Below are 14,213 nucleotides of genomic sequence, written 5' to 3' on the forward strand. Positions count from 1 at the left end.
CAGGCTTCTGGAATTCCACATGCAAATAATTGTGCTTGGAATCTGTGAACAAATGAAAGTTTTTATCCCCAGTCGGCAATCATCAATACCTTATTTTCTTTTAAAAAGAAAGAAAAAAGCAGCATCTGGCCACTGGGGTTATGGATATGGGGTTGAACACACGCAGGTATTATCTGCAAGCATGCCATTCCAGAACAGAAGCCCCATACTCAATTTCCTGCTGTTCCTGTCTCATGGATGCATGTGCACATGGCTATCCACCACTCAATGTTTGTAACCATTTCCTTTTCACACAATACTCCGTTAGCACCACTATGCTTGGCTGCTAATGAGCACCCTGCAAAAGCTAACGTGAAGACAGAAAAGTTGCAATTCCCATAATTCAAGCAGCCCCATACAACCAGTTAACGTCTGTGTAAATGATTATCATTCAGAAAAAAAAGCTCGATTCTTCCCTGCCTCATATTAAACCGCCCTTCGAAAGCAGTGATGTTCAAACTTCTCAGGCCAGGACCATCAGATGGGTAATAGAGCTGGACCCCCACTGAGCTGCCATTTTGTTTTTGCTCCTTTTTGGAAGGTTCTGCAGCACTTAGTGCACACATGTAGAGGACAAAGGGATGACATCACCTGCCTCTCTTTGAATAGATATTGAGAAAGCCCCGCGATGTCTGCATTCACACATCATGCAAAACCAGCTTCAAGCCATGGTTCTGGATTCTGGTTCAACAGACCCTTACTAACCATAGCTGGGAGTGTTGCCTGAATGCAAACCATTCACACTAACCATGGTTAACTTAATTATACCATGGCCTTAAATGGCAACTGAACCACACCAAAAGGGTATGGACTGCCTTCTACAAAAATCAAGCGATGAAAAATGTCCCCTAGTATACTTGGTTTTGTTGTGCCTGTGTTCAAATGTCTGGCCTTGTCACAAGATCATGGAAATGAAGCCATGCCCAAATGAAAGAATCTCGATTTCCCAGAACAGAACGAAGCATAAAAGAAAACTTGGAATTACTAAAAGGTTAGGATTTGTAAGAAATGATTAAAAGTTGCTTGTAAACCACAGCGAAATTGGTCCCTCAGAAATCATTGTTGTAAGAGTGACAGGATAAAAGGCTGAAGAAATAGTCACAGGTTTGATCATTCCTTAAGGACCGCTTTAACTATCCAAAAGTAATCTTCTTTCAAAAGGATACCATAAAGCAAACTTCCTGAATGATGGCTTTGTTCTTTTCTTCTTCATTAGACAGTAACCTCTGTCATAAAACAAAAAAGCAGATAAAAACAAGGATTTTGTTTCACTCCGATAGAAATATGCATTAAAAGTTTAGAACAAATAACGTATGGGCACATGATCCTGTACTGTGTATCTGTGATACAGAGGTTCTACACTGGGCTGTCTCTGAAAGTTGTCTGGAAACTTCAACAAAAGCCCAGTGCTGCGGCTGGCCTCTTATGGTTTAAAATACAGGGAGCCTCTTATAGTGCTGGTATTCTCGCTCATTTGCTAAGGATGACGTTTAGTGCCCCTAAACAGCTGGAGTTATCAGGTAACCTGTAACACTAGCATGCAGCTGGGAGAACTGATTCTGGGCCCATATGGCAATACCATTCTTCACCTGACAATTCAGGGATCTCAGCTGCTACAGCTTCTATCACCTGTAACATCCCATTTGGAGCAATGGAGGTCATGGGTGTTGCTGCAAATGGAATCTTTTAGTTACCAATTCAACCTACACTGTCCTTCGCCCCCCCATGGAGTCAGGTACAGGAATTATTCCCACAAGGGGGAAAAAGACTGACTAGAGCAGCGAAACCAGCCTTCAGGCTTCTGGAATTCCACATGCAAATAATTGTGCTTGGAATCTGTGAACAAATGAAAGTTTTTATCCCCAGTCGGCAATCATCAATACCTTATTTTCTTTTAAAAAGAAAGAAAAAAGCAGCATCTGGCCACTGGGGTTATGGATATGGGGTTGAACACACGCAGGTATTATCTGCAAGCATGCCATTCCAGAACAGAAGCCCCATACTCAATTTCCTGCTGTTCCTGTCTCATGGATGCATGTGCACATGGCTATCCACCACTCAATGTTTGTAACCATTTCCTTTCCACACAATACTCTGTTAGCACCACTATGCTTGGCTGCTAATGAGCACCCTGCAAAAGCTAACGTGAAGACAGAAAAGTTGCAATTCCCATAATTCAAGCAGCCCCATACAACCAGTTAACGTCTGTGTAAATGATTATCATTCAGAAAAAAAAGCTCGATTCTTCCCTGCCTCATATTAAACCGCCCTTCGAAAGCAGTGATGTTCAAACTTCTCAGGCCAGGACCATCAGATGGGTAATAGAGCTGGACCCCCACTGAGCTGCCATTTTGTTTTTGCTCCTTTTTGGAAGCTTCTGCAGCTAGTGCACACAGGTAGAGAACAAAGGGATGACACCCCCTGCCTCTCTTTGAATAGATATTGAGAAGGGCAGCAGAACTGCGGGGTGAGATCACTTGGCAGCGAAGATGACTCTTCCAGGGCTCTGACCCCTGACTTGTTCCTTACCGAATTACACCTTGCACTGCTTAGCTTGCGTTTCCTGTCTCATGCTCTCTTTGGTCTGCCGCCCAGGGCACTGGTGAGTTCTTAACTCTGGCTTTTCCTGTCACATGACCATGATCTCATGGTGCTTGCAGCTCAGTGGGTCTCGTACTACAGTCTGGGAGTTAACAATAGGTCCCAGCTCTGCGCAGGTTGTAGATAGGGTTCCCAAGTACTTACCGTGATCCGGCGGGGGACACATGCTCCCCGGTGGGAACATTCCTCCCTGTAACGCACCACGCCGTCGCCAGGAAGTGACGCTGGGCGACGCTCTGGCAATGGGGCTGAAAACTCGATGGTACCATCGAGTTTCCAGCCCCATTGCCAGAGCGTCGCCCAGCGTCACTTCCTGGCGACAACATGGTGCGACGCGTCTGTTGTCCCTGCGGAATGATCCTGCGAAGACGTCTCTGTCCCCCGCCAAATCACGGTAAGTACTTGGGAAGCCTAGTTGTAGATTGGTCTAAAGTGCTAATTTCATAAGACATTTTTGGTATCCTCTTTTTTAAAATGCTTATACAGGAGCAAAACAGATCAGAAGGATAACACATAAATTTAAAGGAGCAGCTGTGTTAGTCTGTCACAGCAAAATAAAACAAAAACCCAGTGGCACCTTAAAGACAAACAACATCTCTTTCAATATGAGCTTTCTTCTTTTTCTTTTGGTGAGTATTTTGTGTGTGTGTGTGTGTGTGTAAGTCATGGTCTACTTCTGGCGACCCCTAGCAGGGTTTGGACATTTCAGGGAGGTGGCTTGAGTAGCATGCCTCTGCGTCCCAGCCCTGGTATTCCTTGGAGGCCTCCCTTCCAAGTACTTGCCAGGGTAGGCCCTGCTTCGCTTCCAAGATCTGATGAGATGGGGCTTGCCTAGGCTATCCAGGTCAGGGGCCAATATGAGCTTTCTTGAGTCACACAGCTCACTTCAGGACTCCGGGAAACTCACTGAAGTGCCACTGGACTCTTCCTTTAAATAAATCTATCCACAACGCTTCTTGTGAGATAGGGGCCTCCCAAGCAACCAGAATAGGAAGCTGGTTTTTGGTAACTGTGACCCGATTACCTTAAAGCTGCCCTGTCTCTGCAAAGGCCTCACAGAAGCCTCAGGAAGACACAGGCAAGGTTCTAGTTTAGCAATTGTTTTTGAAAGGATGTTTGTCTAGCAGCGGTATCTGTGACTCCCACTGCTACACAAATGCACATTTCCGAGCATGTGATTGTTAAAAGTTCTGGAACCAGCTGGCTAAAGGGCCGGCAGCCTGCAGTTCATCAAAAGCGATCTGTAAAACGCCTCCAATGAAGCTGCCAACATTGAAACCTGTTCTGGATTGCTGTTCACACAAAAGCCATAGCAGCACCGAAGACTTGTTTGGAGCCCTCCCCCATCCCTTTCAATCACTGCTCTGCTATCGCTTCAGATGAGTTTGCAAAAAAAAAAAGGTACAGCATCAAATGGCAAGATTACAATGACCCTAGTATGAGCACTGCATCAAGGGATAATGTCTCAGACAGCAGACAATTAAGCAGGAGGGGTCTGCGTCTGAGATAGCACTTGTTTCTTTCCAGGCGTGATCAAAAGACTGGAAGAAAACAGTGAATTGACAAAAGCTTTAAGACAGAGTGGCTGCCTCAGCCAGGCTGATTCTCACATCACTATGGAATCGATACTGAAACTGGGGCTTGTAGAGACATCGGTCTGGTCATCGGGCACCGAGTAATTGTCTCCTCCAGGCAACCAAGCAGCCTGGCTTATTTTAAGCCAGAAATAATTAACCTATGCATGTGCTGGCAGGTGGAGCTCGTAAAGTGTTGCTCGCTGCGAGCTTTTGTCCATTTGGGTACTACTCTATGCAATCAAGCGACTGGCAAATTTGGAAGCTTTTAAATATGCTGTGCGTTGCCCCAGCACATTAACTTTTGAAAGGGAAACAGCCGGATACGAAAGTTGCTAGCTGAACAAACTCTGGCTCTAAGTGCCGATCCAAAGGACAGTCATAACTTGGTGCCAGAAAGAAGTGGACTGGAGGCAAAGTGTGGGGAAAATGCATCCATCCATCGTTTGCACTGAAGGAAAGACACAACAGTACTTATATTAGCAGAACTGAATGGGGCAACGTAGCTACCTGCCTTCCCTGTTTTGAAGAAAAGCAAGCTTAGCCATCCAGGAACAGGATCTCAGATCTGATTGATTGACTTGATTACATTTCTACCTCGCCCTCCCGGCTGAGGCCGGCTCAGGGCGGCTTACATAAAACACCTAAAATTTTAACAATACACATAAAATAGGTTAACAACAACAATTAACCATTAAACAATTCTAAAACCATAAATATAATAATGTGCTAGTATCAATAATTCAGTAATCTCACAGCGATAGTTGTTACACAATTCACAGTCAGCTCTTTGGTCTTCTTAGGTCTTAGGCGGCTGGTTCAGGCCATAGTTAGAAATCCCAGGGGGGAACAGGGCTCTCCCGTCTCAAGCTGTCAGTTATTAATGGTGGCGGTGGTTCCAAAAGCCTGGTGGAAGAGCTCCGTTTTACAGGCCCTGCGGAACTGCAGAAGGTCCCGCGCGGCCCTGATCTCTTCTGGGAGCTCATTCCACCAGAATGGAGCCACCACCGAAAAAGCCCTGGCCCTGGTTGTTACTAGCCTGGCCTCCTTGAGACTTGGGAGGGCCAGCCGATTCTGGGCCCCTGATCGCAGTGCTCACTGGGGTACATGTGGGGAAAGGCGGTCCCTCAGGTATGTAGGAACCTGGAACAGAACAACCTTCAGCCAACATAATGATCAATTTACAGGGAACATTTCTCTCCAACTCCTGGGCAAGATGACTCAGGTTTACTCTGTACTTAACACAACTCAGTTAATCTCCATCTTTGCCCAGACTAGCCGTTCCCCTTCACTTCTGCTCTCTTGCCTTAGAAAGGGCCTAAGTGTTCCAATTAAGGGCCAGTTTTAAATATTTAAAACAGAGAACAGCAATTGATCCTTACTCCCCACACTCTTTGGCAACAAACTGAGACCAGTTGTCCATGCAACTCCTCCTCTCATCAGGGCTATTTTGGGGCAGGAACGCACAGGAATGACGTTCCGGCTGGCTTCAGAGTTGGCCATGCTTACTACAGCCAAAATCTCTGCATGCCTGGCTACAGAGGGAAGGCCTGGAGAGTGCCGCTCCACCCCCCGGCAACTCCAAGGCGGGTGGGCCAGGGGGTCCCCTGGAAGGATCAGGGAGGTATTTGAATACCTCACCGTGCCTTCCCTGGTCTGTCCAAGGGTCGGCTTGCCTGGGCTCCCCGCAGCTGCCGGGCGCCCAGGAAAGCCAAGGGCAGGCATGGGGTGTGGCCTGATATGCTAATGAGCTGTGCTGTTAGGGGTGTGGCCTGATATGCTAATGAGTTTCTGTTGATGAGTGTGGCCTATTATGCTAATGGATTCCTCCTGGGCTTTTTCTACAAAAAAGCCCTGCCTCTCATCATGTTAAACCTGAGACTTGTACGTCCTAGCAACATTTATTCCCAACCTCCAGCTTAAAGAGCTCTGATGGACTCAAAAGCCTGCTCGTGTTATTTTTTTTAACTTATAAGCTTTGGTATATTAAAATTTATAGCTAGTACCAAGAAATGATGAAATATATAACAAAGAATATGCAATAACAAGGAAATTAATAATATAGTTCCAAAATAGATTAGTTATGAAATTTGAAATCTGAAATGTTTGGCATAAGGACCATTGTATCCTACAGAAAATGTCTTCAAAACAATGAAGGGGATGTTGGGGATGTTGGGGAGAAATATTTCCTTTTTCTGTTCTATATATCCTGCAATGTATAATAATCTTGATATATATAATCTGTTACATAACCCCTCTTTTGCATCCCCTCTGTATTATACTTTGCTTTCTAAAATGAAATATGTGCATAAAATAGCTTGCTCTCTGATTGGTAATGTTTTGGCTGCCCTAATAAAGACGTATTAGCCTACTGCTGTTTTTGTATTCACTACATTACAAACCCCAACAAAAAAAAAGAGGGTGGGAGGGTCGCTTACCTTTAAAGCATATTCTTTGCCACTTCCAACATCCAGAGCTTCATATACAAAAGCAAAACCACCTGATAAGAGAACAGTGAAATCCAAGTTTTTTTCATGAGATAACTAATTACCTGCAAAAATAAAAATATTCACCCCAAAGAAGAGGGTGTACCATATAACACAGCAGATTTAGTCGTGATTAAAACAGTTCCTTTAACAAAGGGCACTTGAAGTCCCTAACACCAGTTTTCTGTTGTGAAATATCTAGTGCGTTAAAGAGGGAAAAACAGAAGTATAGATTCCTTTGTTCAGAGCAGTAACATCCTAGTGCTGCATAAACACTGTAAGAACATGGCCTACTTCTTGCCTCCCCAGACTACCTGTACTTCAGGTAGTAGCATTAAAGGGGGTGGTGGTGAAAACCTTCCGTGGTACCCTTATATCACTTCCATGAATCTGGTCTTTCTAGGATATATAACAGATGTTATTTAATCCAGTCACTTTCTTCAAGCTGTGTGCATTGGGGGGGGGGAGTTAAGGAACACCACCTTGAATAATCTTGGCAAGAGTCCTTTAGGCTGTTCAAACTGCATGACAATGCAAACCCCTAAGATGCCCATAAGCATCAGAAGCTCAAATTCTTTAGAAGTGGGGATGACCAACCTGTGACTCAGATGCCACAAGCAACAGGAGTATGAGGCAGTGACAGTGTTCATCGGAATCAGGAGGGCTGGGACGCAGCTACAGCGTCTGCATTTCTAATCCTGAACTCACACCCACCCAAACCCTGTTTGGATCAAAAATCCTGACCTGGGCCCATGCAGGATCAAGAAGGTTGTTCCACAAGCCCAGGGAAACCTCCAGATTGGCAGAAAACTCAGACAAGGGGGGGGGAGTACCAGGGGGGGTTTTAAACAAAGATCTCAGCAACACTCTTACAACATCTCTGCCGCCATTTAAAGATGGTCTAGCAACTGCAACAAATACTGCCAAAGGTGACAAGTGGCAGAGGTGGTGGGAAGAAAGCGGCAGGGGGAGGGGGAATGGGAATGGGAGCGTCTGTCATGGGTCTCTTGCTTGTAACATCCCTATTTTAAAACTGATATCCCACTCTCAGCCCAAAGGTTCTCATGGAACCTCACAATCTAAGAGACAGTTAAGTCTTAAGACCTCACCAAAACCCGTCACCAAAACAACCTAAAGGCAAGTTAAGAACAGCTCCCATGAACCGTGAAATAAGCATCGAAACAAAGCAGGCAAGTTGAATGTGAGCAGAACCACCACCCGACCCAACAAGTGAACACATGAATTAACTGGCCACCCTAGTATAGCAGTATACCTCCAGAAAAGCACTACACTCTGGAGAGAAGAACTTTCTGGTAATCCCTGGCCCAAAAAACATCCGGCTGTCCTCAACCAGAGCCAGGGCCTTTTCGACCTGGGCACCAGCCTGGTGGAACTCTCTGCCAAATGACATCCGAGCCCTGTGGGACCTAGTACAGTTCCACAGGGCCTGTAAGACAGAGATGTTCTGCCAGGCCTATAGTTCAGGACAGCAACCATTTCCACCGAGCCTGGCTCCTTACTTCCCCAGACACACACATGGGGTTAGGGCATAAATCGATTCTTTAAACAACACCTGTAATCGTTCAGAATTGTTTACTGTATTAAATTGTTTTAGTTTGATTGTAATGCTTTGCTGAAGTGCTGTTCACCACCCTGAGCCCTAGGCATAGGGGAGGGTTGGTTGATAAATCAAATAAATAAATAAAGAGCCACAGACACTCCTACAAATGCCATGATCCATGCAACTCTCACGCTGCATTACTGCTTGTTCCTCACAGACAGAAGCAACAAACTCCAGGGTACTGTGGATTGCGTATATGGTTATCAACTCTGGTTTGGGAAATCCCTGGGTATTTGGAGGTAAAGTCTGGTGAGGGTGGGGTTTGGGGAGCTGTGATGCCACGGAGTCCACCTTCCAAAGCAGACATTTTCTCCAGGGGAACTGATATCTGTAGTGTGGAGGTCAGGTGTCATGCTGGGAGATCAAGTCCCACCTGAAGGTTAGACACCCTAATTTCGTATTTTGTCCAGCAAGGCCTAGAATGATACATCTAGGCCTTTATTTGTGGCACATCTGACAAAAAAAAAAAAGTTGACCAACATTCCTTCCTTCCGAGAGACATGTCAACAATTCAGTATGTACTCGGGGGGGGGGGGGGGGTTTGAGATAAAATGAGATGCACAACCATATTCACGGAAAAGATTTAACTGTGCAGACGAGGTATAATTTGACATCGCTGGTACAAAGCTTGCGTGCCCTCAGCATCCTTTTAGACTGTTTAATGGCTGGTTGCAAAACAGCGTTCTCTGGAAACAAATATGTTTCCTCCTAACAGGAAACACAGTGTGAGTGAGTCATGGGTGGAACCAGCTAGCTGCCTCTCGTTCCTGAAACACCACATTGCAATGGCTCATAAGTCATACACAGCAACAACAAGCCTGCTCCTGGAATCACCACGTTTTGGACCCGTTTACTGCCTTAGAGGTCCAAAAGCATAAGTGAAAAGATCTCCCACAGTTTTTCTTTGGCTGAATTTACACATGCAATGGAATGAGATGGTGCAATCTGGACATGGTGGGATGGATTGAACCATTATTATATTTGTAGTGCTTCTGAGAAGATACATTGCATCAAAACCAAAAGAAGACATTCAGAAATGGTTTATGTACTTTATCCCCATCTTTGACCTCAGTGGGGACCAGTGTTCCCTCTAAGCTGAGTTAATGTGAGCTAGCTCAGTTTTTCAGCCTCCAGCTCGCACACTTTTGTCTTAGCTCAGGAAGGATGGCACCAGGGCAAACTAATTTAACCAGCAGCCAAATCACACACTCACAACTTTAATGCCGGTAGCTCACAAAGTAGAATTTTTCCTCACAAGACTCCACAGCTTAGAAGGACCCAGCTTGCATTGTTCGCCTCTCCGCTATTCTATCTGCACAACAACCCTGTGAGGTACGTTAAGCTGAGATTGTGTGATTGCCCAATGTCACTCAGCAAACTTCATGGCAGTGCAAGGATTCAAACTCAGGTTTCTCAGATCCTAGTCTGACACTATGCCACACTGACTTGGCCAGGGAAGAATTGACATGGGTGAATACCATAAAATGAAATCTTTCACAAGCAGTCTGGACTGTCACAGCCCATTTACTGCCTTATGACTCTTACCTCATTCTGCCTTACCTCATTATCTGAAGAAATGAGCAGTGACTCACAAAAGCTAATAACCTACCACAAAAGAGTAAGAGTCCAGTAACACCTTAAAGACTAACGAACTCTTTTCTACTGCTACAGACAGACTAACTTGGCTACCGGTCTTGAACTCATTCTGCTACATACCTGTTCACATGTACAACTTCCCACTGCATTTCATCAGAATGAGGCTTTTCATGTTTGAAATGGCAACACGTACAATACCAAATAACTTTTAATTACGCTTTCCCTTCGTTTAGAAGAAGAAGAGATTGGATTTATACTTGCCCTTCACAACCCAAAGGAGTCTCAGAGCAGCTTACAACCCCTTTGCCTTCCCCTCCCCACAACAGACAACTGGTGAGGGAGGTGGGGCTGAGAGAGCTCTCTCGAGAACTGCCCTTGAGAGAACAGCTCTGAAAGAACTTATGAATGACTCAAGGTCACACCAGCAGCTGCATGTGGAAGAGTGGGGAATCAAACCCGGTTCTCCCAGATTAGTGTCTGAGCTTCTAACCGCTACACCGAACTAGCTCTCATTGCCATTTTCTCAATACTAAAGTGTTTTTTTTAAAAAATTACCTCACACACAATACTTCCCAGTACAAGTGGCTCAAGCATTCAGTGCAAATTCTGTAGAGACACTGTGATACGTCTACTGTGTGTTGCTGGCTATTGTGCCATCCCTGAGATATAGCAATCATTCTCAACTGGATTGTCTTGTCCAATTGCTATAGTCAAAACCAGTGTCAACTTGGGGTAAAGAAGAGAGCCTGAAAAGGAGGTGGGGGGGAGAATGGCAGAGATAAAGGCAAGGAAATGGATGCTAGCCCTAGACCAGGCAGAGCCTATAGCAAACATACCCCCTTTCACAATGCCTGCATTTGTTAAAGTCCACTCCCAGCAGGACTAGAGGGTCATGGGGCAAAAATCCTACAAGAACATTTATGAAATACAAGCCTGTAATGTCCTGGGAACCCATTAAGGAAATCCCAACTTAGAAATAAAACCAAAAAGCTGCCACGTCACAGCAATAAACCATCACTTAAAAACAATCTGTCGTCTTGCTCCCTTCATTACCTTATTAAGGAATAGTTAAGAAACTTGGGGAGCTTTGCCAGAGTGCTCCAATAAGCCTCCAGCTTCCATTCACAGAGCTCAACCACCACGCTTTAGCAACTGCAGACTTCACGCATTTGGAAGCAGGGCTTCTTTAAGCCTGGAGACTGACTTTCATTGGCACTGAAGGCCTGCCTGCTTTTGATGGCTCAGCACATCCATGATGCTGGCGAACAGATCCACAGCTCAGTCTCCCCTGATGCTCTTTCACTTCCATCTACAGCAAAGGAAGGCTTTGGAACACCTTATGAGCAAGGAGATTCATACACACACACACACCAGTTAGAATACACTGAAATTATCACATATTAAACCAACCAAGCACAGAGAGCAGTATGGCACTTTCATTGTGAGCAGCTAGTTGGTCCCATTAAATTCAGAGTATTTTCTATGCAGCAGAGGAGTGGGCATGAAATCTCATTTGGCCCTCATAACTGGTTTTACAGACTTCAACAGCTCTCTCCAAAGAGGGGACACCATCTCTTGCCCTGCCCATCAACATAGGAAATAACCATCTCTATAAACAACATTTGTAATTTCCCCCCACAATCAGCACCCTGATTGACGGAGGTGAAGTCACTGAGGTGCTTCCCAACGTGGTAATAAATGCCCAAGTCAATCATTTGAGGTATCAGACAGGGTGGCACTTCCTCAAGAACCAAGAGAATTTCCTTTACCTTTAAACTCCTCTCTTCCCACAGGTTCAACAACAACCATAATCGGCATCTGAACCGCTGGTCAACCCATCGTCCTGAACCCTCTACCCTGACTGATGGAGAACTGCTTTCCAGACCAGAGACTAATCCTCCTGAGGTCTTCTGCATGCAAGGTATAGCTCTCCCATAGAACTGAGGACTCTAGTTCCTTCCCAAACGACAAGGGGGAAAGGAGAAGAAAATTGTCAGCGACCAGAGCACTAATGGAAAAATAAATAAATAGAGGACTCAGTGTAACACTGCATGAAATATTTACCAGATGTCCTCTAGCCAGGAGCTAAAATAAACACAGGACTCAATAGTAAAGCTCAGGTGCATCTCCAAAAAGTATTTAACTCAGCCTTAAAATACAACGTGCCTCAGATCCCTTCGGCCACCTGCTGCTCTACAGTTCCAATTTGGAAATTCCATCTTTCATAGAGCCTCTGAAAAATTCCCTGTTATCTTGCAAGTGGCAGTTGCCACTGGGGGCGGGGACCTCAAAGTCTGGGGTCAGCTCTGTTCTTTAGATAGGATTTCTGCAATCATTCATCTCACATAACACAGAATACCTGCAACTTATGACCACATTTGCTGGCAAGCTGGTCTTCTGTGCTCCAGAGGCCTGCCCACTTTCCTTCTCCTTGACCTCACATCCCACACAGACAATTTACACAAGCACGGGAGAGCATAATGGGGTGAAGAATCTGTGAAGTGGCTCCTCCTGAAGTCTATATGATCCTCAGGGGAAGTTAGGAGGAAACAACCCTATTCATCAGCATCTTAGAACTGATTCATACAGGGGCGTATGAAACTTCCTTACAAAATTTAGTTACATTTGGTAGCTAAAAAAATGACATCACATCCACTGATAATTATACTGCTTTGAGCTAACACTGGGCAATACTGAAGTTCAACCTGTGTTGAGTAGACTGTGATGGCTCATTCACACATGCAGGCTATCAAAACGGCTACTCTTCAGTGGCTGCTATACCTGCACCATGTCAGACTCTTGAACAAACTTACTCCCAACAACACTCTCTTGGTAGTGATTTGTTTACTGGGAGATGAGGATGTCTCAAGCTAAGACTATCTGTGTCAGAACTGACCCTCTTGGTGCCAGTTCTGATATTATACAGAGTTCAAACAGTCCCCCATATGACTGACCCAATCACACCAACACATCCTGCCCACCAAAACCTACAATGCACCGTTAGCCCAATCCCACCACCTGCAAGCTTAATATCTAACAGTGTCTGGCTTCCAAGGTCAAGCACGCTTTCTTCCCAGGGAAGGGAGGCCCCACTTAACGTTGTTACAAGCTAGTACGCCTTCTAGCAAAGCAGTCCTCACACTCACACACTCACCCCCTCCCGCCAGAATGACATATGACAGTAGGCATACAGAACCAAAGAACAGCAAAAGAACAGCAGGAACCATGGCAAACGAGACCTGAGTTTGACACCCCACACAAAGCAGGGTTCTCATTTGAAACAATGAACTCTACACCAGCATCGCCTCCTGTTTTTGGTGCTTGGGAAGCCCAAGACCTGCCACAACTGAAACCTAAGAATAGGGCAAAGAGCTGTGTGTAAGGTAAGTCTTCAATAAAGCAGATGAGGCTTTTAATTCAAGCCTATGCTTAGGCTTGTCCCAAAAATATACGCTAACTTGAAGTTATAGTTCTTGCAGTATTTCAGTAGCTTTGGGGCATAAACAGAAGATCTTCCTGAAAAGCCAATATTCTGGCTTTCATATGCCTTTTCCCCAATAGAACAAATACAATCCTCTGCTTTATAAGATACTAGGAATAAGGCCCATAGTGGAAAATAAGTACAATGAGCGCTAGAAAGAGGCTCTGGAAGAGTGCCAAGGCCGGGGGCACTCAGAATCAATTTGCCATGGCAACCTAAGCAGGGTATAAGGACACAGAGTCCACCATTTTCTCCAAGGGAATGGATCAATGCCATCTGGAGAGCAGTTGCAATTCTGAGTGATCTCCAGCCCCCACCTGGAGATTGGCAACAGTGGTTCCCCGTGACGGAATGGCTAGTTTGGAGGGCAGAGTCTATGTCATTGTACCTGTCTGAGGCCCCACTCCTCCTCAAACCTCACCCTCTCCAGGCTCCATCTCTCAAATCTCCAGGATTTTCCCATCTGGAGTTGGCAACCCTATCTACTTCCCAGCCAAGCATCAACCTAAATATCCCCCTCATTGATCAGCAGGTCCCATATGCAATTGACAGTTCCAACCGTCTTGTGGGGGTGAGGGAGTTTGAGGTGCAGAACGGAGTGAAGTCCAGTCAGCTTCCATATGCAAATGACCTTGAAACGCTGGCCCAGTCAGAGAAGAGTGGCCTAGGCTGCAGGGGGTGGGAGAGAACTCAGGCAACACAGCCAGTAGATAGAGACACCTTGTGATTGACACATCACAGAGCCAACTGATTTTGGAGTACATAGAACATTGTGGGACCACTACTCAATTATATATAACAAGAGGGGGACCCGC

At 45.4% G+C, this 14,213-nt stretch overlaps 1 protein-coding gene across 1 annotated transcript in view; it reads right to left on the bottom strand.

The window, feature by feature from the left end:
- GAK (cyclin G associated kinase) overlaps positions 1 to 14,213 on the bottom strand; it is a 109,125-nt gene that overhangs the window by 69,573 nt on the left and 25,339 nt on the right. Inside the window, exons 2-3 of the mRNA XM_015419326.1 lie at positions 6,653 to 6,714; positions 1,206 to 1,265 (exon numbers count right to left, since the gene is read on the bottom strand). Of these exons, the coding sequence (XP_015274812.1) occupies positions 1,206 to 1,265; positions 6,653 to 6,714 (122 nt within the window). The remainder of the gene's footprint in view (positions 1 to 1,205; positions 1,266 to 6,652; positions 6,715 to 14,213) is intronic.

The sequence above is a fragment of the Gekko japonicus genome, unplaced genomic scaffold (assembly GCF_001447785.1).
Source record: "Gekko japonicus isolate JY-2015 unplaced genomic scaffold, Gekko_japonicus_V1.1 scaffold257, whole genome shotgun sequence".
Taxonomy (NCBI): domain Eukaryota; kingdom Metazoa; phylum Chordata; class Lepidosauria; order Squamata; family Gekkonidae; genus Gekko; species Gekko japonicus.